General features: G+C 40.0%; 1 protein-coding gene across 2 annotated transcripts in view; it reads left to right on the top strand.

Moving 5' to 3' along the window:
• LOC132165455 (DNA topoisomerase 3-alpha) overlaps positions 1 to 24,367 on the top strand; it is a 106,241-nt gene that overhangs the window by 43,485 nt on the left and 38,389 nt on the right. For both annotated transcript variants that reach the window (XM_059576034.1, XM_059576033.1), the window contains exons 14-17: positions 4,754 to 4,788; positions 11,445 to 11,574; positions 17,988 to 18,040; positions 18,116 to 18,215. In XM_059576034.1, coding sequence (XP_059432017.1) covers positions 4,754 to 4,788; positions 11,445 to 11,574; positions 17,988 to 18,040; positions 18,116 to 18,215 — 318 coding nt within the window. The remainder of the gene's footprint in view (positions 1 to 4,753; positions 4,789 to 11,444; positions 11,575 to 17,987; positions 18,041 to 18,115; positions 18,216 to 24,367) is intronic.

Raw genomic sequence — 24,367 nt, 5'->3', positions numbered from 1 at the left:
GACTTCGGAATAAGAGCAATGAACGTAGCATTGAGGCTTTTTTTGAACTTGCCTCGATCATAGAACTCCACAAAAACAGCCATGATGTCCTTTTTGATCACCTCCCAGCAGTCTTGGAAGAAAGCCATAGAAAAACCATCCCGGCCTGGGGCCTTATCCCTATCCATTTTTTTGACCACCTCCCACACCTCCCTTTCCTCAAAAGGGATTTCCAGACTAGAAGACTCTTCCTCTTCTAACATATCGAATTGAAGATTATCCAATCTTGGTCTCAAACTAAGAGTCTCTGTGAAGAGCGTCTCATAAAAGCGAGTAATATTACTGCTAATAGCCTCTTGATCAGAGATAACAGTACCATGAATGTTCAGAGACTCAATATAATTCTGTCTTCTATTGGCATTAGCAATCCGTTGGAAGAATTTGGTACACTTGTCACCCTCTTTCAACCAACGGATTCTAGATTTTTGCCTCCAACTGATTTCTTCTTGGAGGAGGGAAATTTCTAACTCCCTAACAAGCACCCTTCTCTTCAAGATCTCCTCCGTGGATAAACCTCTCTCTTCCTCCACCCTATCAAAAGCTTTAATATCTTCCATACGAGCCTTAATACAAACCCCCACATTGCCGAACTCTTGAGCATTCCATCTCCTAATGTCCCCCGTTAGCGCTTGCAACTTTTTGGAAATAATGAAACTCGAAGTGCCCTGAAAGTGACACGAGTCCCACAAACTGCGCGCTTTGTCCAGAAAACCGTCCAGTTTGAGCCACATATTCTCGAATTTGAAAGGCCTTTTGCCTCCCCCATGAGAATTACAGTCCAATATTATAGGGGCATGATCAGAGCAGGCCCGGAGCATCCTCTTCTGACGCAAATCCGGGTGGGGGGCTTCCCACTCCGGGGAGACAAGAAAGCGGTTAAGCCTAGACCAAGAATTATTATTAGACCAAGTAGAAATCCCCCCCACTAAGGGTAGATCCATGAGACCTTGATTCGATATGAATTCACCAAAATCCCTCATTGCCGGCCGCGAATGAGCTCCCCTCGACCTTTCACTAGGATAAAGGGTGACATTGAAATCCCCACAGATACACCACGGCACGTCCCAACAGCTTATGACCCCTGCCAGCTCCTCCCAAAGAAAATGCCTAGTATTGACTCTGTTGGGGCCATACACCCCCGCAAACGCCCACTCAAACAAAGTTTACACAATGGAATCATACATGCAATTTCCCTAAAATCTACTATGAATCACTCGATTGCTTGCTTCTAGTTGTCAATTATGATATTTTTCTTTTTTGCTTCTTTGATTTTTTTTTTTATTGCTTCGATATTTTGAATGACGACAAAGGTTTTACTTATGGATATGATATATTGTTTTCGTCTTTAATAAGAGTTAAGTATTTACTTTTATATTGAATGATATGGTCGCCATTTTAACCATGGGCCCCCAAGAATAAATTTCTGGCTTATCACTGTTTGCTTGTTTGGCATGAAATAATGCCGATAAATTTTAACATCTGTGTTCTTGCCATGAAGGCTTTTATTGAATCAATGACATCTAAATTATAGTGTGCTTGATGAGTGAGAGTCCATGTATATGAGTTAACATTATTGAATTTGGTTTTATGTTGCCCACCGATGGTTTGTAGAAGATCTTTGCCACTAACCTCGTAGATGTTATTGTTCAAGTTTTTCAACTCTTTTTAGAGGTATTCTTCCCTTACTTTTTTCTGTCTTAATTGTAAGGTTGATCACAATATTAAAATTTTCTTTTAATTAGCAGAAGGAAATTTATGAGAAAAATAGAAAAAGGCACAACCTTAGCACACGAGTGTACAAGAGGAGCTTAAAAAAAACACAGAAGAAACCAAGTATAAGACTAAAAGTTCTAAAAGAGAGAGAGCAACATTTGAATGTGGCCATTCAAGGCGATAGGAATTGCGAAAACAAATTTGTGTTTCTTGATTTTTAGATTTAGTTATTTACAGATTATGTTATCCTTTTTGAACCAAATACCACCCAAGGCACAATGGACTAGCATTTGAATGCTTTTGATGCTTACCAAGCCACCCTTTCTAACCAACAACTATTCTTGGCATCGGTAATGAGTCACCAAATGTAGAAAAGGATGAATATCAAGAGCTTGGTGTTAGAGTTAAAAGAAAGAGAGATTGAAAAATGGAGAATGGGACAATACAATTCTTCTAATTGGACTACTGCGTCTCAAGTCAAATAAAAGATTAGATGTAAGTGATGTTGAAGATATGCAGCTGATATGATTTGGTTTCCTTTCCATATATGTTCTCATTTATTGTAGTTTCATATTAGTGTGTATTGTTTCTCTATATGAACAACCTTTGATGTATCATTCGAGTATTGAGAAATAATAAGAATTCTTCTTATAATTCATCATGGTATTAGAGCTTAGGGTTTAATTTTTTTGGGTACTGTTCGTTCTTCCTGTAGTGTAGAAAGGAGGACCTTGAAATGGAGACGATCATTCTCTATATTTATCACTACAAAAAAACCAGCATTTAATCTTCTTCATTTTTTTCTTGGCGTCATTTTCATCAAACGTCATTAATTGTTGTTGTTGACATCATTTACGGTTAAACGACATAAATTTAGCATCCTTCACTTTCACTTATAAAGGACGTTAACTAAGCAAAAATGTCATTTGCTAAGAAATGACGTACAAAAATTAAATTTTTGGTTCATTTTATAAAGGACATCAAATATTTAACGCCATTTAATTTTTAAACCACAAAATGGACCAAGCCATGGGTAAACCTAGCAAGACGTGGTGGTCCTGGTCCTCGGGTCCCTTAGGGTCTCTCATCTCTTTCACGCGACCTCACATTGTTTCAACCAACTTCAAACTCTCTCAAGTTTCAACTAGCTTCAACCCTCACGTAAGAATCAACATCTCTCTCTCTTTGTATACTTCCTGTGTCTTTGTATACTTCTTGTGTACTAGGGTTGCGCCCCTCTGCGCTTTTTAATGAATACTTATTTATCAAAAGAAAAAAAAAAAAAAAAGAGAATCAACATCTCTCTCACTCTCTTTCTTTTGGAAACTTGAATTTTATAATTAGCTTGTACAAATCTCTCATTTCTTGAATCTCTTTCTTAATCTAATTGATGAAATGTGTTGAGTGTACCGTGTTTGTAACTTTGGTAATTTCTGTGGCGGTTGGTAACTTCTCCGATGGCTGGCGTTGCAAGTAGTGGCAGTTTCGTATACTCACAGTAGTGAATTTGACATAAATGACTTAGGCAATTTAAAGTACTTTATGGGCATTGAAGTGGCGAGATCAAGACATGTTATCTTCCTCTCCCGGTGGAAATATGTTCTTGACCTACTTAAAGAAACAAGGTTGCTCGATTGTAAGGTTGTTGACAATCCAATAGAGCAAAATAAAAAGTTAGAAGAAAGTGATGAGAGTTCTGTGGTGGATAAAGGCAGGTACTAACGATTGGTTGGCAGGTTAATATACTTGTCACACACTCGTCCAGACATTGCCTATGCAGTAAGTGTAATGAGCCAATTTATTCATTTGCCCCGGGAGTCTCATATGGAAGCATCTTATAGAATACTTCGATATTTGAAATCTTTTCTAGGGAAAGGGTTGTTGTTTGCCCGACATGATAATCTAAAAGTAGAAGGTTATACAGGTGCAGATTGGCAGGATCAGTCATGTATTGAAGATCTACCTTGGGATATTGTACTCGTGTGGGAGGAAATCTAGTTACTTGGCGTAATAAGAAATAGTTAGTGGTTGCTTGATTTAGTGCAGAAGCTGAATTTTGAGCCATGACGCATGGGATATGTGAGTTATTATGGTTGAAGATCCTACTAAAAGAACTTAGATATGATTGCAAGGAGTCTACGAGCATATATTGTGACAATAAGGCCGCAATTAATATTGCTCATAATCCAGTTCAGCATGATCGAACTAAACACATTGCAATTGATAGACATTTTATCAAGGAAAAATTGTGTGCAAGACTTATTTTTATACCTTATGTCAACTTCGAGGAACAACTTGCAGTTATTTTAACGAGGGAGTGTCCAATAGTGCTCTTCATTCATCCTTGTGCAAGCTAAGCATGCGAGATATCTTCGTCTCAGCTTGAGGGGGAGTGTTGAAGATATGCAATTGATATGATTTGGTTTCCGTTCCATATATGTTCCTTTCCATTTATTGTAATTCCATATTTGTGTGTGTTGTTTCTCTATATAAACATCCTTTGATGTATCATTTGAGAATTGAGAAATAATAAGAATTATTCATTCTTATAATTCATCAAATGACTCCTTCAAACATGCTTGCCATTAGGGGAAGAACCCTTTGAGTGATAGAGACATGGAAACGTCTACATTGAGTTCCTTTTTGTAAGCTTAAGACAAAAATTTTTATCGGAGAACTAATCACAAATTGGTCAGGTCTTGCGCCATAAGAATAATCCTAGGAGAAAATTTCCTTCAACTAGAATAATCCCATAAGAAATCACAACACTAGGAACTTGGGATTTGTAGATCATATCCTTTGGTAGAATCCATTATGACCTTTCATCACTAGTACCATATTCTAAAAGAATAATGTGAGCAATATGTGTTTTGGGCTTTTGTTAGATACAATATTTTTTATTTTTGAGTCTTTTAATTATTTCTTCAGGAATTTCCGTATTTTTGTAGTTTTCTACAAAGCAATACCTCTTTCATTAATTTTGAGTTTATTATACTTTCAGGGCGAGGCTCTGGTTATGGGATATGATGACATGGGGTAAGTAATTTAGTTTTTGTTTTTTAAGACTTGCGAATAATTCCTTGACACTTGATTTGCTTTCATCTCAAAAATTTAATGTTTTGGTTTCTCCCTAATAAACTGGTTGACTGTGGAATCTATCCTTTGTAGTGTTGCATGTTAAGGTACTATATGTGGCATATTAATTGTCAATAGAAGAAAGAAGTTCAAGTAGTTGCATTAAGCATGCTTATGATTGACTTTTGTTAAAATAGCTAGATGCATTTATTTGCATGATTCCCAACAGACATCTTTAACATAAATGGTAAAATATATGTGTGCACACACACCCATATTTGTTTATAATATCGAGGCATTGAACTCTTAGCTCAGATGACACTTCTCCCCGCCCCCCCAACACACACACACACAAACACAAATAAAAAATGGGTTGCAGGGGGGTGGTTCAAAGTTCAATGGGTGCATTTGTCTCGTATACATGTTTGAGAATTTTGTATGTACATGTTGATAATCGAGAATCACCTGCTTGATCCAAAATTGATAGATTCCTTGTCTTTTTGGCTTAGGAAGCCCAATTTTTTGGTGTTAACCTGAGGTGGCGTCCTTGACTTTCTTTGGATTATTTTCCAATCCTTCTTGATTGTGGTAATATTGTAAGGGGTAATAGGTCCTTCAATTTGAAAACATGTGGTTAAAGTCTGAGGATTTTGTGGAAAGGGTGCATCAATGGTGTGTCTCTTATCATTTCCAAGGCTTTTCGAACTTCATCTTAGCTAGCAAGTTCAAGTCTTTGAAAGTTGATTTAAAGAGATGAAATGTAGACAGGAAGAAGATCGTTTTGGAAGCGATACGCGTTTTTGATATCATTGAAGAGAGGGCCTTAGGCGCTGAGGAGAAAATGAACGAGGCAAAATTTTTCTAGCGAGTTAGAAAGATCCATTGTCATGGAGGTGGTGAGTTGCAGGCAGAAATCTAAGGTCCACAAGGGAGGGTGACAAGTCTGTGAATTTGTTTTCACAAAATTACTAAGTATGTAGGGAGTTTTTTTTTTTGATAAGTAAGAAGGATAAAAAGAAAAAGCGCAGAGGGGCGCAACCCATATACACGGGGAGTATAAAAAGAGAGTGCCTAAGAGGGAGAGAAATGAAAGAGAAAGTCAGAAAAACCGATCACTAAAGGAGCTAGCCAAGCGATCGTCCAATAGTAAAGAGTAAAGAAGAAAAAATGAATGAGTTCCTCTAAAGTCCTAGTGGAATTCTCAAAACATCTAGCATTTCTTTCGTTCCATATACACCACATAATACAAAGAGGGATCATCTTCCACACCACTGCACTTCGAGAACGCCCTCCTTACCACCAGCAATCGAACAAGTCCCTTACCCTAAAAGGCATGACCCACTGCAACCCAAACCGACTAAAAATAGTATGCCAAAGAGCACTTGCAATCTCGCAGTGAAGAAGAAGATGATCGACTGACTCTCCGGTCTTCTTGCACATACAACACCATTCTACTACCACAAGATTCCTCTTACGCAAATTATCGTGGGTCAGAATTTTGCCTAGGGCTGCAGTCCACCCAAAAAAAGCCCCTCGCAGTGGCGCCTTAGTACACCAGATACTCTTCCAAGGAAATACCTCATGGTCGAAGTTGGACAAGGCCTTGAAGAATGACTTTACCTCGAACTTACCCTTCTTAGACGAGGACCAGCGAATACGATCCATAGTACCTACGGATATCTTACAAGAGTACAACCGAACAAAGAAAGAGAAGACCATATCCATCTCCCAATCCTGGATGGGCCGCACAAAAATCCACAAGGATATAGGGAGTATACACAAGGAATGCCACAAAAGAAAAAAAAAAGAAAAAGAAAAGAAAAGGAAAGAGAAACCCAAACAAAGCAGCAAAAGCCCACAAACCCTCAAATCCGAAACCCTCGAAACACTCAACACCATTAAACCCAGATAACACCAAACACTCAACGTTAACCAACGTGCTTTCCTTTCCCTTGCCTAGATGACGTTCCTGAAGAATAGTTTATGGAGCATTCTAGGTTCAACAGCTCCTTACTACTCGTGCCGTTCCGAGGGTGAGCCTTTTCTAAGGAAATCCCTTCACGCGGGAACCCCCCCTCCACCACCAAGGGTGTGATAGAGGAAACAAATCCATAGGGTATGGGAAATCTCAACACCGGCTGCAAAGATGGACCAAAACTAACAAGCAACCTTTGGGATTGAAGCAAGCCCGTCTCCTCCCAATCCATCCCCTTTGTCAACTACAGGTGAAGACTGAGCGACCAGCGAAATCTAAGTCTCAATAGAGGACCTCGATTTGAGGAAACCTTGCCGGAAAAAAGTCCCTCATCGGAGAGGATTCTGAATAGCGCCACTCACAATCGTTGAAACATAGGAAGTCACCTGTGGGGACTGGGCTACAGACTCGGCCAATAGCGAAGAAAGACCTAATCCTAAAGGCGCAACCGGCAAAGCATTGAACATTGCCACTGCCTCAGCGATCAAGCTCTGATCCATCTTCACAAATTTGCTGTGCTTCAACTTTCGGTTGCATCTCTTCGAAGGCTTGGGTTCTGGTGGGATCGGAGGCACCACAACCACCATCAACACAGAATCAGTAGCTTGAGCCCTTTCAACCAACAACTCCGACAAGCTAACTTGGGACTTAGCAATCTCTGTCGAAGCCTGGGTGGGATCCAGCAAAACAATTGACCTTGGTGAGAGCATCAAAGAGCCGTCAGTGTCACTTGAGCACGCAGGACCACACCCATCATTCGCTGGAATTAGAACCAACTCTGGTAGGGTGTACTAAATAGACTGTGAAGACTTGATAATATCAGAGCTCACTAGTAATAGCCTAGAGGACCGTATGTCAACCCTAGCAAATATTGGCAGCATCCAATGAAAACCCTCTTTTGGTGTCTTGTTCAGTCGATCAGAGCTGGGCCGGGGATCTGTACGCAGTGAACCAGGACCCGCATCCAAGCCCACCTTGGACGCGGGCTTCCTCTTTGAATCCAAACCTGGCTTGGATTTGGATTTAAACAAGTATTTACACTTGGGCTTTGATTTATATGCCCAGACTTTCTGCCCAACATAGGTGGGCTTCCAGGTTGGCCCACAACCCTCTCCAGCTCAATCTTTAGCTAATCCTTTCCTTCCACGCCCACAAAAGTTTTATCTTGTTCCCCTTTCTAGAACATTTGCCAACCTCTTCAAGTTCAGGATCGAAAAGGCAAGGCTGATTTTCTAGATTAGAGTGATCCTCACCATGTCGAAAATCCGCCACAAAATGTACATCACAAACAAAACACTGAAGTTTGCCTCGTACATAGGACCCTTGTTGAGTTTCAAAAATATTACCCAACTTATTATCATCGAAGGATTGCTCTTTACCCAACGGGTCACCATCAAGCATTGCCGTTGATTCTTCCGACGCTGAATTCTTGACCTCTGCTCGCAACATTGCTTCATACGACGGTTGGACGGTCTTTCTTTTGATTCTATCGATAAGGCTGAGGCTAGTTGGTTGGAGAGAGATTTTGAGGAAGGGTAGGTGTTGGAGGTAGTGAACGCTAGTTGGCGCAACACTCAAATCAAAGGCTCTATCCTCGGGGTTCTTATCAAGCACATGGTGTGTAAAACTCTCATTAGCAACATTGTCAATAGTATCCGAGAGATTTACCTTTTCTAACGACGACTCTTCGTCGGGATAGGTGTCATAGGTCCTTAATAAATTCATCTTCCTCCTCCACAACCGATTGACTCCTAATCTCTGCCGCCTCTCTACTCACCTTTTTATCGGACCTTTCTATTTTTTTTGTCAGAAGGAACTCTTTGGGTTGCTAGCAACCTTGGAATTCCAGAGTGTCGAGCTTGACGCCTGCTTCCCATGGAATAGCATGCGCTTGTGTCGTAGAAAATCTCCTCCGCACTCCGCAAAAGGATTGACAGATTCACTCTCAACGATAAATTTGTCTTCCGCCCCCGCATATCGCGGTCTTGGTTGATGACGACATCCGTTGTTACCACCCATGTTGGATAATCGGGTAGTGAGGGCTTCGACTTGATCCTTGATAGCCTCGAGTTGTTCTTCCATGTGTTGCAAACGAATCGCCGGTTTCTCCTTATGTGTTGTTTCTGTGCGCACGTACACCTTATTTATGTCTGCACAACGGTTGCCCCTTCCCATTCATAGAAAGTAACGTGGCTCTGATACCAACTGATGCAACGTGACTTAGTGGACTGCAAAGAAGAACAACAATAAAGAACAGATAGGTATTGCTAGATCTTGATACAATCAAAGGATCTAAGAAATATTCTTTAAACGCTAGATACCCTCTAGAGTTTGAAGGAAAATAAGGACGAAATTCAACTCTGAGACTTCTTATTGAACAAAACTCACATATAAACCAAATCTGCATTCTAGGGTCTATAAAACATGTATATATAGGCCCCCAAACCCTAAACCTAAAAATAATACAAAATTAAGTCTAACTATTATTCTACGGTGGTTGTCTAGACGGGAAATACCCCCGTTTAGACGGTCACCCAAATAACTGAAATTAAAGTACGTAAAACAAGTAAAAACTAAAACATAACACAAGGATGTTCGGACGGTTTGCGAACGGATGTCTCGGGTTTTACTATGGTGACTTTCGGAGGAGGCCCGTTCGGACGGCTTACAAATGGTTTGCGAACGGAGGCTCTTTTGACCTAGTAAACATCGGGATTAGCAAACTCTCGTGAAACATAACTTTGTAGATCTTTGAGTTAGTTTTCCAACGCTGCAATGCTTGCTTCAATCCGAGGTTTGAAACTCTAGATATGACCTTTCTAGTAGAGCTCGTCAGATTCGAATTTCCTCCTACATCATCGCTCTTCTTTGTGAAATCCTTAACTTCCCGGTCTACATCATTATTCTTTGACCCTACCGAAAATCCTTATAAGTGTCCTATCCAAACAAATGCAGTTGTTTTAAAACTCACTTTGCTCGATTCCTCATAGAGTGGCCAAAGAATAGACTGGATCTTGTGCACCCAATCTTGTAGTCAATTGGTCCCTTCCATAGAATGCGGCCTTTGGATCCAAAAAGCCTGCGTTCTAAGAAGGATACCCTAAAACCACTCTGTCACGTGAGCCCACAACATGAGACCCTGCACCCAAGCTCTTAGAATGTGCCTTACTTGACACTATGAGCTCTTTACCTTACCCAATCCCAAGCCTATGGGATGGGCTACTGTTGACGCTTGAAATTTTCGAGCCCAAAGCTGCTACTAGGTTGGATGGGCCCTCTCATTGGGTTTGGACTTGACCACCACATATCCAGCTTTCACTACCCTCTCAAGCCCACATAAGCCCTGACACAGCCTATTAATGCAACATTTGACTTCCTTTTCGGCTAAAAAACAAATCAACGAGTGTGCATGAGTTTGAAAAATTTCTCAAATCCTTTATGGGATCTTTGGTAACGACCTTAGGAAAAGCGTTAGCCACATCTGCGCTATCAACCTAAAATGACTAATAAATTTGGAGTCTCCCTAAAATTCTTTATAAAGCTCAGTGTCACCTAGTAACTAGGCATTGTGGCACTCATGACTTTCTTTATAAACCACTCACTATGTGGGTTATTCCTCATTTCCCAATATGGGATTGGGGTGTTACATCTTTACCTTTGACGAGCCCAACGAAAAAACTGTACTTCCTTGACGTCGCACTTGGCGCACACCGCACCTCCTCTCCATACTCCAATATTTGAAAAAGCCCATGCTGCCCCTGCGTTCAATGGCAATTTCAGGTGACTTCCTCATCCCTACTAAAGCCTTTGCGTACGACTTTTTCTCGCTCTTTTCAGTTGGAGCCTTTCCCTTTACAGCTGATGACTTGTTGGTTACTCCACTTGACAACAAATGATTGAGAGGCTTGCGAGGCGGGAAAACTTTGACCCTTTCACCACAAGACACTTGGAAAAAGGATAGAACTTTTCGTAACTCAAATACGCAATTTTTCCAACCTACCCCGTCTTGTCTTTCTGGCATGATAATGAAGGCTCTCTAATCACCTTCATCATGATCCGCAAGAGCCAGATAACAACCATGTCTGTTGGAGCATCTTTGAGTGATAAAGGCCTTACTTTCGGCCGCCTCCCCTTGTTATAGCGCCACAACCATATCCACGAGTTCACCACACTACGCTTACCCAGAATAACAGCTCGAGAGACGCTCGTACACCTTTCAACAAAACATGAGACAGAAGGCCCTTCCACCACCGAGAGCTCAAACACTTTAGATTCAACGTCAAACAAACTTGAAAACCCCATCTCAACGTTGATAACATGAGAGTGCAATAGAGATGGGCTACACATGTTTAGTTTCAACGACTGAAGAACAGTTGATGTCCTAATATTGTTACTTTCACATGATATACAATGTCTTGGCATATAGAAATGCTTGGAAAGTAGTGTTTATATGGCTTGTGGATACATTTGAATAATAAGTTTAATGTTTAATTTTATTCATCTAAAAAGTTTAATGTTTTAATTTTATTGTTTCAGACCTACATTACAGGGATGAACCTTGAGATATCCACGTATATACATATTTTTAATTATTATTATTATTATAAGTATATTTATTTATGTATTTTTGTTAATCTTTTAGGTATCAGCTTTGGAAACCTTATCTTAGAGCAGTGATGGAGCGTGACATGAAAGCCGTTAGTGAAGGCACCATGAGAAAAGCTGAAGTTTTGACAACTAGCTTGCAACAGATGAAAGCTTGCTTCTTAGATGTAAGTAGGCAGTTAGCTATGAATATTACTTTGGAATATTAGTAATTTATTACTTGGAGATTACTGTATGACTTTGATAGCTTCTGTGCTCTGATTGCTACTTTAGAATATTTTGAATGATTTTGAAAATTAAACATATTGAGAAGACATTCTAACCCCTGCTTAATGATCTTTATGGAAGATAGTCATGTAGATCAGTGAATGCCTGTATTCATTTTCTAAATATTGATTAATTGTGGATACTTTAGATTATCATCATTGGTTTATTGCATGGCAACAACTTCTTGCGAAACCGATCCAAGTTGCTTATGTTTACATACATGTGAATGAATGCCCAAACATTTCTCTTATGCAAAATTGTCTAATAAAGCAAAATGGCATACCACCGAATCTTTATTTTTTGATGAATAATAATTTTTGTTAAGAGGAGAAGCCAAGCTCGCCTACACGAAAGTGTATCCCTAAATCTTACATTTGTTATGACAATCATATCTTTGTTTCCAACGACCTCTTTTCTTCTTCTTTTGAAGGTAAACACAAGTCACATACTTTATGTTATTGAGTCCATGATGTCATTGTTCTTCCCTTGGTTATTGGTGAAGTAGATGCCATTTGAACCATAGACTATTGAACTCCTGTTCCATCAAGCAAACCTCTTAACAGTCACCTTATGCATCACTTAATCAATCTCCCATCATTGAATTGTCTAGCTCACCCTCTAGTTTTGCACATTTTGTATCATTTGACAAAAAATTTTTATGTAAGCAAGATGTAAGAATCGCAATGAAAATCTACTCCTTTCTTCTATTCAATTATTTCTGATATAAAAAAATAGTTGCATATTTTGGAGGAAACAAACAAAGGGAGTGATAGTCGGTGGGGACACCTCACCAGGATAGCTCATCCTTCTAGAAAGATTACATATTACAGATTACATATCCAGAATTTCTCACATGGTCTCATCAGGATCAGATGATCCTGAATATTCTTATCTCCACCCTCTCCGAACCTTATGTGGTTCATGCCTTGGGTTGTGTAAACGACATATGATCTCTGGTCAACACTCATGTCCTTGTTTGCTTCTCAAGCAAAATCAAGGGTGTTGCATATCCACTTTCAGCTGGCTACTGCAAAGAACGGTAACTCCACTAACACGACCTCTTCCAACGAATTAAAGGCCATGAGTGACAACTTGGCTGCTGCTGGGCAGCCGCTCAATGACTTTTAAAGCGTCTCTTTCCTCCTTGCTGGCTTGGGCTCCGACTATGATCCATTTGTGACTTTGGTTACTACACAGGTGGATCCTATATCTCTTGATGAGATTTATGGGCACCTATTGGCCCACGAAACACGTCTGGAACAACAACTTCCTTCCACTGAAGTCTGTCAACCAGCAGCTCACTTCACTACTCCTGGTCAATTCAATCGCGGCTAAGGATTTAGGAGTCGTGGATCTTCTTTTGGTGGCCGCGGTGGGCCTCGTGGTCGTGGTAACTTCTCTCATGGTCAAGCTAGGGGGTCTTTCTTTTCCAACAACCACAATGCTGCACCACCCCACATCTGCCAGATATGTGGTAAACAAGGGCACACAGCTCTTAGGTGTTACTCCAGGTTTGATCAGAATTTCCGGCATGACTCTCCAGCAACTCCTCATGCTTATTACTCCTCTCCATCTTTGCTATTTGATGAGGAGTGTTACCTTGACATCGGTGCAACCATCACCTCACCAATGGGATGGGAAATCTGAATATTGCATATGAGAAATACTCTGGCTTTGATCAAATCTATATCAGCAATGCCTCGGGTTTGTCTATAAGTCACATAGGATCTGCTACCCTTTTAGTTCCAAGTTGTCAATTCTTACTCGACCAACTTCTTTTAGTTCCCAATATATGCAAAAATTTACTCTGTCAGTCAATTTTCTAAAGACAGTTATGTTTTCTTTGAATTCTACTCTGACTACTTTGTGATAGAGGCTCCCGCACAAGGATTCCTCTGCATGATGACCCACTTAACAATGGCCTCTAGCAGCTCCTCACTTCTCCTGCGTCTCCTCCAATAAAATGTGTCATGGTTGGTGAGAAGACCTCAGTTGATCATTGGCACTGGTGCTTAGGACATCTAGGATTTCGTGTTCCAAATTTAGTCTTCCAATTCAGTCCAATAAAGCTCGAGTTTTCTGCTCAGCATGCCTGGTTGCCAAGGGCCATCAACTACCGTTTAATTCCTCTAGTTTTGATGTTTGTAATCTAGAGGATTTAATGTACTCAGATGTTTGGGGACCATCCCCACTTGTTTCACTTTCTGGCAATAAATATTATGTTTCTTTTATCGATTCTTTCTCTCGTTACACTTGGCTTTTCCGCATTCAAAATAAATCTGATGTCAAAACCTTGTTTTTACAATTTCAACAAATGGTCAAACACTTACTAAACACTAAAATCAAGTGTGTTCAAACCGATTGTTGAGGTGAATATCGTTCACTCACCACCTATTTTCAATCACTTGGGATCAATCACCGTCTCTCATGCCCCCATACCCACCAACAAGAAGAATGTGTTGAAAGAAAACATCGTCATCTCATTGACACCACTCTCGCTCTCCTTGCTACTAGTGGGCTACCCAAGGCCTTTGGGATGAAGCATGTCAAACCTCCTACTACCTTGTAAATAGTTTGCCTACCTCGGTCCTAAAACACACTTCACCCTTTGAAACAATCTTTTCCAAACAGCCAGATTAGAAATTTTTAAAAGTGTTTTGGTGTGCATGTTTTCCCCACTTCCGCCCATACAACTCCAATAAATTGGAGTTCCGTTCAAAGCCCTGTGTTTTCTTAGGCTATAGCACTCACCACATGGGTTACCATTGCTACCACCATGAATCTGACCGCATATATATTTCCAGGGACGTCACTTTTCATGAGTCTACATTCCCTTTCTTGACACAACCTTCGCACTCCTCTCAAGCCCCCACTTCGTCTATAGGTTCTGTCACAATTCCTGTTGCTGTCTCCTCGAGCCCCATTACATTGAGTTAGCCTCCACTTATCTCCTTGTCCCCTGTGACACCTTCCCTGGTGGAGTCTTCTTCTAGTGGTAGCACATCTAACTCTCCTGCAGATTCTACTGAAAGTTTGGACTCTCCTCCTCCAGTTGCTATTACACAGACACACCACATGGTTACAAGTTTACAGAACATCTCACGGCCACGACAGTTCATAGATGGGAGGATTCGGTACATCAAACCTCAGGCATTACATTCCCAGCTGGACTCTACTCTAGTTGGGTCCATGTGCTACACCAAGGCTGTTCTTATTCCGGAATGGGAAATGCCATGCAAGAAGATTTCAATGCCTTTCTACACAACAAAACATTGACGCTAGTTCCACTTCACACGGCCAAAAATTTGGTAGGTTGCAAATGGGTGTTCAAACTCAAAAGAAAGGCTGATGGCATGATTGAAAGACACAAAGCTTGTATTGAGGCAAAGGGCTTTCACCAACAAGCCGGGGTTGATTTTGGAGAAACATATAATTTGGTTGTGAAGCCAACTGTTTTTCGAACAGTCCGCTCCATAGCTCATTCAGCTGGCTGGCCTATGAAACAAATAGATATACAAAATGCATTTCTACGTGGACACCTAACCGAAGAGGTTTATATGAGCCAACCACCAAGTTTGTCTCATTCCTTTTTCCCTAATCATATATACAAGCTAGACAAATCAATTTATGGGTTGAAGCAAGCCCCCAGGGCCTGGTGGGGTTTTCACGGTTGAGCAACATGCTTCTTGAAATTGGGTTCACGGCATCCAACGCAGATTCTTCTTTATTTACATTCAAGTTGGCTGCTACTTCCATCCAAGGCTTATTCTGATGCTGACCAAACAGGTTGCCTTGATGATCGCAACTCCACCAGAGCTGACTGAGCAGGTTGCCTTGATGACCGAACAGGTTGCATTGTGTTTTTCTTGGAGCCAACCTTGTCTCATCGAGTTCATGAAAACAGCCAACCGTATCTTGTTCCAGCACTGAAGCCGAGTACAAAGCTGTAGCAAATGCCACAACAGAGGTCCTATGGGTACAAGCTCTTATTCAGGACTTAGGAATCAACCTATTATCTCCACCAAAATTGCGGTGTGATAACGTTGGCGCCACATACTTGTCAGTTAACCCTGTTTTTCATGCAAGGACCAGGCACGTGGAAATAGATTTCCACTTTCGTCATGACCTCGTGGTAGATCAATCCATCCAGATCCTTTTTATTTCCAGCAAGGATCAACTTGCTGATGTGCTGACTAAACTGATTGTAGCTAAGAGATTTCAAACTCTATATGCCAGGCTCAAAGTGTGTTCTACCCCGTTGAGCTTGTGGGGGATTGTTGAAGAAGATTCCTATCCGGTTACTAACTCACAATTAGAAGATGACTAGGACTCTAATTCTAAAGAAGATAAGAAAGACATTCAATTGTAATAGCTCTCTAAGTATAGTAGTTTAGTTATAACTATTCTCTAAATATAGTTCTCCAATGTTTTATATGATTGGAGTCCTATGTAATCTCTACATCTTGTAAATCATTATATATATCAATGCAAACTGTGAATAAACTCATAGTGATTATAGCAATTCAATACCTAGATTCACTTGATCTTATATGGGACGGGCAATTAAAATCCAAAGCTCTGGTACGTTGATAGCAAGATGAGAAAATGGCAGCGAAAATTTTCTGCCTTCATTCCATTCAATTCATCTAATATAAGAAACAATTACACATTTTGGAGGAAACAGATCAAAGGGAATGACAGCTGGTGGGTACAGCTCAACCTTCTAGAAGGAATACTTATCAAGTCATTCTACCATTCTAACACTCTCTTTCTGAGGTTATCTTTTTATTTTTTTGGTCTCTTTCTTAAGTTATCAACTGTCAAAATGTAACCACATCAGCTATCCAAACAAGGAAAGAAATTTTTGTGGCACCTTTGCATACTGAATCTCTTCCAAGAAACCCTACTATAGTGACCATCTCAGGATCTCATAAAAGAAAGAATTGTCAATTTTTACCTTGTTTGTTGGCCTTTAGTATATTGCAGCCTCTGCTTTGACTGAATGGTAATAAGAGCATAACAAAGAAAATAAGTAATTGACTTGCTCTGATTCCCAATCTTGGATTGCTTGGACAGACCTGGGATTCTAGCGTTAAATCCCATCTTCGTAGCTTATCCTTAAGAAAAACGGATCAGGAAATAAGTTTTTGAAGGCTACCTTTCCGCACCATATGTCATACAAAAAATGAAACACGTACCGTCCCCTACCATAAATTTAACATACCCGAAAAGGAAATTCCAAACCACCTCTTGTACTTATTAACAAATTTGACCCATGAGACCCTCTCACAACTACAAATGTCCAGAGACTCAGATTTCCACTTTATTGATGCCAATTACATGTTTTCGGAGATGATTTTGCTCCTCTCCACAGTTCCAACCAATAACATTTGAGTGTGTGGTTTAAATTTTAGACGCTATAAATGTCTATTAGCAGCACTTGTTTTCTATAGAAGCTGTTGATATCCAGCTTGTCAGCAATGACCTCTTCGGTCATTGTCAACGTCCACTTGTTGCAGGCTGTTCATGTCAGTCACCAAAAACCTTTTCCAGTTGTTGACTAAATCCCTTGCCAGTCATTGTCAGGAAAAGCCTTTACTGCCTGTTGGCTAATCGTTTGCTGGTCACTTGTTTGTCCCCTACTAGTTGGTATCTGTGCGTTTTGCTGGAAATTTCCCACAAGCATTGGTGGAGTTGTAGAATTATGTGGATTTTTCCCATTGTTACAATCACTTAAAAATCGCAAGAAAACAAAACATGTACTTTGGTAATGTTTTCCACCAAATGGTATTTTTCATGAATCTGACAATATTTGTTTCCCTAATATTTCTTTTTCTCAAATACTGTTATAAATGAATCTCCCTGTCTCTTTTTTCTGAATGAAGTGTGGAAAGCAGAGTGTATAGATATGTTTGTTAAAATTTTTGTTTTTTCTCTTTTGTTTTCTGTTCTCAAAATACAAAACACACTAAACTATTTTCAGTTTTATGTCATATCAGAATACTTTTTCAAACAAAAACATCCTCTCAAAACACATTAATAAATATACCCATATCTTTGGATGCTTTATCTCTTATTATAGTTCATTAATATACTAAATGGTACTTTTAAATCTGTCATTCCTATGGAAAAAAAGTTCAGATTATGATAAAGAAAAACTTGATTGAAATGTCATACACTATCCATGCACTTTCTCACAAATTTTAGCACCTTGTTTTGTTTAGGTTCTTTTAAGATATTTGAATTTAAATATCTGCTTGTATTGTATATTTTGTTAATATCAATTATAACTTCCTACCTGGAATATATGCAGGCTAGGTTGAACAAAGTAAAGCTCTTTGGAGCCATGGCAGTTTTCTTTGAGAGGTGATTTCTTACTGCCCTCCATCTTGGTAGACTGTTTGTTGTACAATCTTAATGCATGTTTTACCATTAATACAGGTCCAATCAATCTGGGGGAGACGAGCAGCATGCACATGGAGATTTTGTTAGGCGATGTGGACATTGTCAGGAATCTGATATGATGCTTCGGCGAAACCGGGTAATACTTTACACCATTAGTTTGCCTATTTTCCGAGATAAAGAAACTTGGACATGCTTGGTTATAATTCTCTTCTATATGTAAGACTGTTGGATCCTGTTTGTTCATTGATCTGCATTTGAATGTGATTATTTAATTAGTTCTTGTTACAACATCTTAAGGTTGTGTTATCATAGTAATGAACTGATACGATTGTGTTGTTCACATTGTTAAGTATGCCCCAATTAGCTTGTTAAAATATTAATTTAAATAATTAAATTTACCATTTTCTATAAGCTTAAGCTTTTTGGATAAGTGGTGATTTAGCATGGTATTAGAGCTAAGGTCATGAGTTCAAACATTGACTTTACACTTCTTCCTCATAACATGGTAGTAGAAGTACATACAACCTCTCTAAGATGTAGAACATTCTAATCCAATTCACATAACTTTTGCAGCAAAAAAGAGCCTCAAGTCATTTTTCCACAAATAAAAGCATAGACCATTATGTGTTTTCTACATAGCCTCTCACCTCATAATACATTCATGTGTGTATGTGTTTATATATATATAGATTTAATACAATGACCAAAATACCCCTGTAACAAAATTCCTGTCACCAACATACTCTTTTAACCCTAAGAAGCTCTTCTAACACTTCCCTCAAGCTGAAGCATATGTATGATATAAGCCAAACAAGGAACAGTTAAACTCTAACCTCTTTTGACACAAGGATTATAAACATATCCCCAAGGGGTTGGCTTAGTAGTTGGACAACTTGGGACTTTGAATATGCTCCTCAAGGTTTTAGGTTCAAAATGCACTGAGTGCAAACTGCTTCTTGGGGCTATTGGACTGAGGGTTTGCTATTTGAATTAACCGAGGTGCACTTATGGGAAACTTCTTGCTTAGGGCCTGTGCGCGCCCGGGATTAGTTGGACTGAAGCTTTGGATACCCGGTGCCAAATCAAAAAAAAAAAAAAAAAAAAAAGGATTGTAAACATATCAGCTAACTGTTTTCTAGAGTTCACGAATAGTATAGATATATCTCCACTGAGTATCTTATCTCGAATAAAATGACAATTAACCTCATTATGCTTGGTCCTTTAATGAAAAAATAGGTTAGACGAAACATGTAAAGTAGCTCGGTTATCACAAAACAATGGAATAGGAGTAGGTGTTGAGAATCCATTATCTTGGGAAGAATTTTGTAACCACTTCCACTCATTGGTAGTATGAGCCATTACCTTGTATTCTACTTCGGCACTTGATCGTGCTACTATTGTTTGTTTTCTTTGTGACTAGATTAGCACCCAAGAATGTACAATATGCTATAATAGATCGTCTATCTAAGGGAGAACTTGCTGAATCTACATTAGTAAAGCCTTCTCTTCAGAATTTTCCTATACAATAACCAATGATAGGGGCTCTTTTCAAATATCGAGTAACACAAATAACAACTTCTCAATGTGAAACACTAGGAGTCTCTAAGAACTGACTAACAACACTAACTGTATATGAGATGTCTGGCTTGGTAATAGTAAGACAATTCAACTTTCCAACTACACGACGATATGTACTAGGATCTTCAAATAATTCTCCTTGATGCTTCTAGTAATTTTTTATCAGGATTCATTGGAATGTTTACAAGATAAGCACCCAGAAGACCCATCTTTTCTAACAAATGAAGTACATACTTTCTTTTTGAACAATAATTGCACATTGCTTGTGGACAAGACCTTGGACATGTTTATAAGGAGTGGACAACCTTCTCTTATTAAATCGGTTTTATGGGATGAGTTAGGACCATGAATTTCTTCATAGTATTAGAGCCTACCACAAGATGAATGGGGTCCACCCTACTTACTCCGTGACAAGGACTAGGAAAAATACTAGCCTGCACGTGAGGGAGGGTGTTGTGGCATAATCCCACATTGCTTGTGGATAAGACTCTGGGCATGTTTATAATGAGTAGGCAATCCTCTCTTATTGAACCGGTTTTATGAGATGAGTTACGCCCACAAATTTCTTCACTTTGAAACTAGGTTTTTCCAAATCTTTTTCAATGAAACCTCTGCTGCGAAAACATTTTCAATCAAGTAATTACTCTTGAATCATGGCCGGTAATCACAATATGATCTACATATACCATAAGGAGAATATAGCTTGCACTTGTAAGTAGGTGAAATACTGAATGATTTATTTGACATCTCTGAAGTCTAAACTCCTATACCGCCTTAGAGAATTTTGCAAATCATGCCCTCTAGGATTGCTTGAGGCCATACAAAGCTTTTTTTTAACTTACAGACACAACCTTGATTACCCCCTAAGCAACAAACCCAGGTGGTTGCTCTATATAAATGTCCTCATGTAAAAAGACATTTTTGACATCCAATTGAAACAAGGGCCAACCAAGATTAGTTGCCAAAGAAATAAGTTCATGAACATAAGAAATTTTAGCAACTGGAGAAGACATCTCATCATCGTAATCAATGTTATATGTCTTTGTATAACCCTTAGCAACTAAACGAGCTTTTATTCATTCAATTGAATCATCACGATTAAAGTTAACCATGTATTTCCATTTGCAACCAATAGTCTTTTTACACGACAGTAATGAAACAAGCTTGCATGTCCCATTTTGATGCAAGACCTTTATTTCTAATCTCATAGCTTGCTTTCAACCAGAGTCAGATAATGCATCCTACAATGTCTTTGGAAGAAACACTAGAGAGATGTGAAATAAAGCAAGAAAGTGAAGAAGACAAAGAACTAGTGGATACAAATTGACTTATAGGATGTTGGATAGTGTAGGAGTGTTTACATTTTCATCGGGCAATAGACAAGGAGTCAAGTGCAGGTGGGGACACTGGATCTGTAGACATCAAGGATTATGGTGGAGGCGTAGTAACTGATGGGCTACGCTAATGCATATAAACCTAGAGTGGAGCAGGTGAGCGTGGAGGCAATAAGATTGGTTGAGAAGGAAAGGCACACTCAGATAGGGGTGGAACTAGCAACGGAATAGATGTGACGTCAAGCTTTAGGATACAGTTACCCAAAGAAGTACCAGCTGGAAAATTGAGAAAAAAACTCAACAAAAGTGACATCGATGCTAGTGAAGTGGCATCGAAGAACATGACTATAGCATTGATATCCCTTTAGGGTTGTGGAATAACCAATGAAGACACATTTAGTAGTAGGGGGATCAAGCTTATTAGAACTAGGACCAAATTATGGACATAGTAGACCCACCCAAAAGCCTTCAGAGTAAGGAGAACGGGGTTGAAGAAGAAAACAAGAGAGACTTAGGGGATGCGCGTATTCGCTTGATAAGATAACAAGCAGTGAGAACAACATCGCCCAAAAATTGTTTGGGGACATGTATATCAAATAAGGGAGCGCACACAACATCCAATAAATGACGTTTCTTTCGTTCAACCACACGATTTTGTTATAGAGTGTGAACAATCAAAATATGATGGTTGATGCCTTTATTTTTGATTAGTAATAATGCATTAAAGAGCGCGGAGGGACGTAACCCAAGTACACAGGAAGTATACAAGAGAGGGACTAAGTAGGGGAGAAAGAAGAAGAGAACATAAAGAGAAAATCAAGAAAGTTGATCACTAAAGGAGCAAGTCAGCCTACAGTCCAAGTGAAAAGTGTGTACAAAAAGAAATGAACAAGGTCCTCAAGGTTCCTCGACAAATCCTCGAAGCATCTCGCATTCCTTTCCTTCCAAAGACACCATAGAAGACAAAGGGGAGCCATCTTCCATACCACGGCACTACTGGTTCTACCGCCAGCCCACCAACTACCAAACATCTCCTTGACGCTTCTAGGCATAACCCAACTCATGTTAAAGCGAGAGAAGATAACATCCCACAACTTGCACGCGACCCCACAATGAAGAAAGAGATGATCCACAAACTCCCCATCCGCCTCACACATACAACATCAATTAATCACAACAATACCTCTCTTCCGAATATTATCCAACGTGAGAGATTTTCCAAGGGCAGCCGACCATGCGAAAAACGCCACTCTCAAAGGAACCTTAGTGCGCCAAATGCTTTTCCATGGGAAGTGGTTAGGCTCCTTAAAGGCAAGCATCCTATAGAAGAAACGCACCTCAAACTTCCCTTTTCTTGAAGGGATCCACCACATCTGGTCCTCCCCTTCCCCATAAATCGATGACGAATACAGGAGCGAGAAGAAAGAGGCTAAGGCCATCTCCTCCCAATCATGAATACTACGAGTAAAAGTAACATTCCAGTGAACCATCCCATTTACACACTCCCGGATATCTGCAATGGAAGCATCCTTATTGCAAGCAATATTAAAAAGTCCCGAAAAGGTATCCTTGAGAGGCATCTCACCACACCAAAGATCCTCCCAAACTTTAACTTTCCCCTCCAAACCAAGAACTAATCTGAAATGGCACCAAAACGACCTCCAACTCCCATAGATGTGTTTCCATAACCCCACCCCATACGTTCCACGAGGCACTTTAGAACGCCAACCACCCCAATCCACCCCATACTTTGCCACCAAGATACTTCTCCACCAAGCTTCTTCCTCATTTGCAAATCTCCATAACCATTTTCCCAACAGAACTTGATTAAAAAAACGCAAGCTACGAATCCCTAGACCACCCTCAGCAATCGAAGAACAAACAAACCTCATGCCAACTGACCAAATGGAACTTGGTACAGATCGCCCGACACTGACCAAATCCCGTTAAATTTTCTCAATGCGATTCGCCACGGAAACAGTGATGGGGAAAAGAGACAAAAGATAGGTGGGAAGATTGGATAAGATGCTCTTAATGAGAGTGAGCCTCGCCCCCTTGGACAAATATGAGCGCTTCCAAGGGGCCAACGTTCTAGCAATTTTCTCCAACATGTCATCCCAAATAGCCAACTGGTTGAAGGAAGCCCCTAGCGGAAGACCCAGATACTTCAAGGGCAAAGAACTAGTACCACAACCCAAAACACTAGCCAACTCATTCGTCTCTACCGAACCTCTGACTGGGACCAAAACAGATTTAGCCCGATTAACTTTTATCCCTGAGACCGCCTCAAAGCCAATAATGAGGGCTTTAATAAATCTAACATGTTCATAAGCTACCCTACAAAACACCAACGTATCATCAGCAAAGAGAAGATGGGAAACAGTAACCCGCTCATGCTCTCTGGCACCCACATAGAAACCGTTGATGAAACCCCTACTAATAGAGGCATTAATCATGAAACCGTTGATGATGCTCTCTGGCACCCACATAGAAACCGTTGATGAAACCCCTACTAATAGAGGCATTAATCATCCTGCTGAAAGCCTCCATAACCATAATGAACGAAAAAGGTGAAAGGGGTTCACCTTGTCTAACCCCACGCGAACTCACCAAGAAACCGGAAGGCGAACCATTGATCAACACCGAGTACCGCACCGACGAGATACAATGTTCAATCCAAGAGCACCATTTCTCACTGAAGCCACACCTTTTTAATAAGTAGAGTAAAAACTTCTAGTTCATGTGATCATAAACCTTCTCCATATCCAACTTACACAAGAGACCAGGATCCCCAAATTTGAGACGGCTGTCCAGGCATTCATTGGCAATAAGCACCTAATCCAAAATATATCTACCTTTGACGAAAGCATTCTGCGGGTTGGAGATGACCCGGTTTATGATTCCCCTCATTCTATTGGCTAAAACCTTCGCAATAATCTTATAAATCCCCCCACAAGGCTGATAGGACAGAAGTCCTTCAGATCAGAGGCCCCATGCGACTTCGGAATAAGAGCAATAAACGTAGCATTGAGGCTTTTTTCGAATTTACCTCGATCATAGAACTCCACAACAACAGCCATGATGTCCTTTTTGATCACCTCCTAGCAATCCTGGAAAAAAGCCACAGAAAAACCATCCAGGCCTGGAGCCTTGTCCCTATCCATTTTTTTGACCACCTCCCACACCTCCATTTCCTCAAAAGGAACTTCTAGACTAGAAGACTCATCCACGTCCAACATATCGAAATGAAGATTATCTAACCTCGGCCTTTATTAGATAGATAAGATGCAAAAGAATTAGATAAAGACTAGAGATTTGACGCTTCAACGTAGAAAGTGAACGGTGATCAAGACGACTATGCCACTGAAGAATAGAG

The sequence above is a fragment of the Corylus avellana genome, chromosome ca11 (assembly GCF_901000735.1).
Source record: "Corylus avellana chromosome ca11, CavTom2PMs-1.0".
Classification (NCBI taxonomy): domain Eukaryota; kingdom Viridiplantae; phylum Streptophyta; class Magnoliopsida; order Fagales; family Betulaceae; genus Corylus; species Corylus avellana.
Note: the sequence above shows the minus strand (reverse complement) of the source record. Positions and strands in the feature narration are given on the sequence as shown.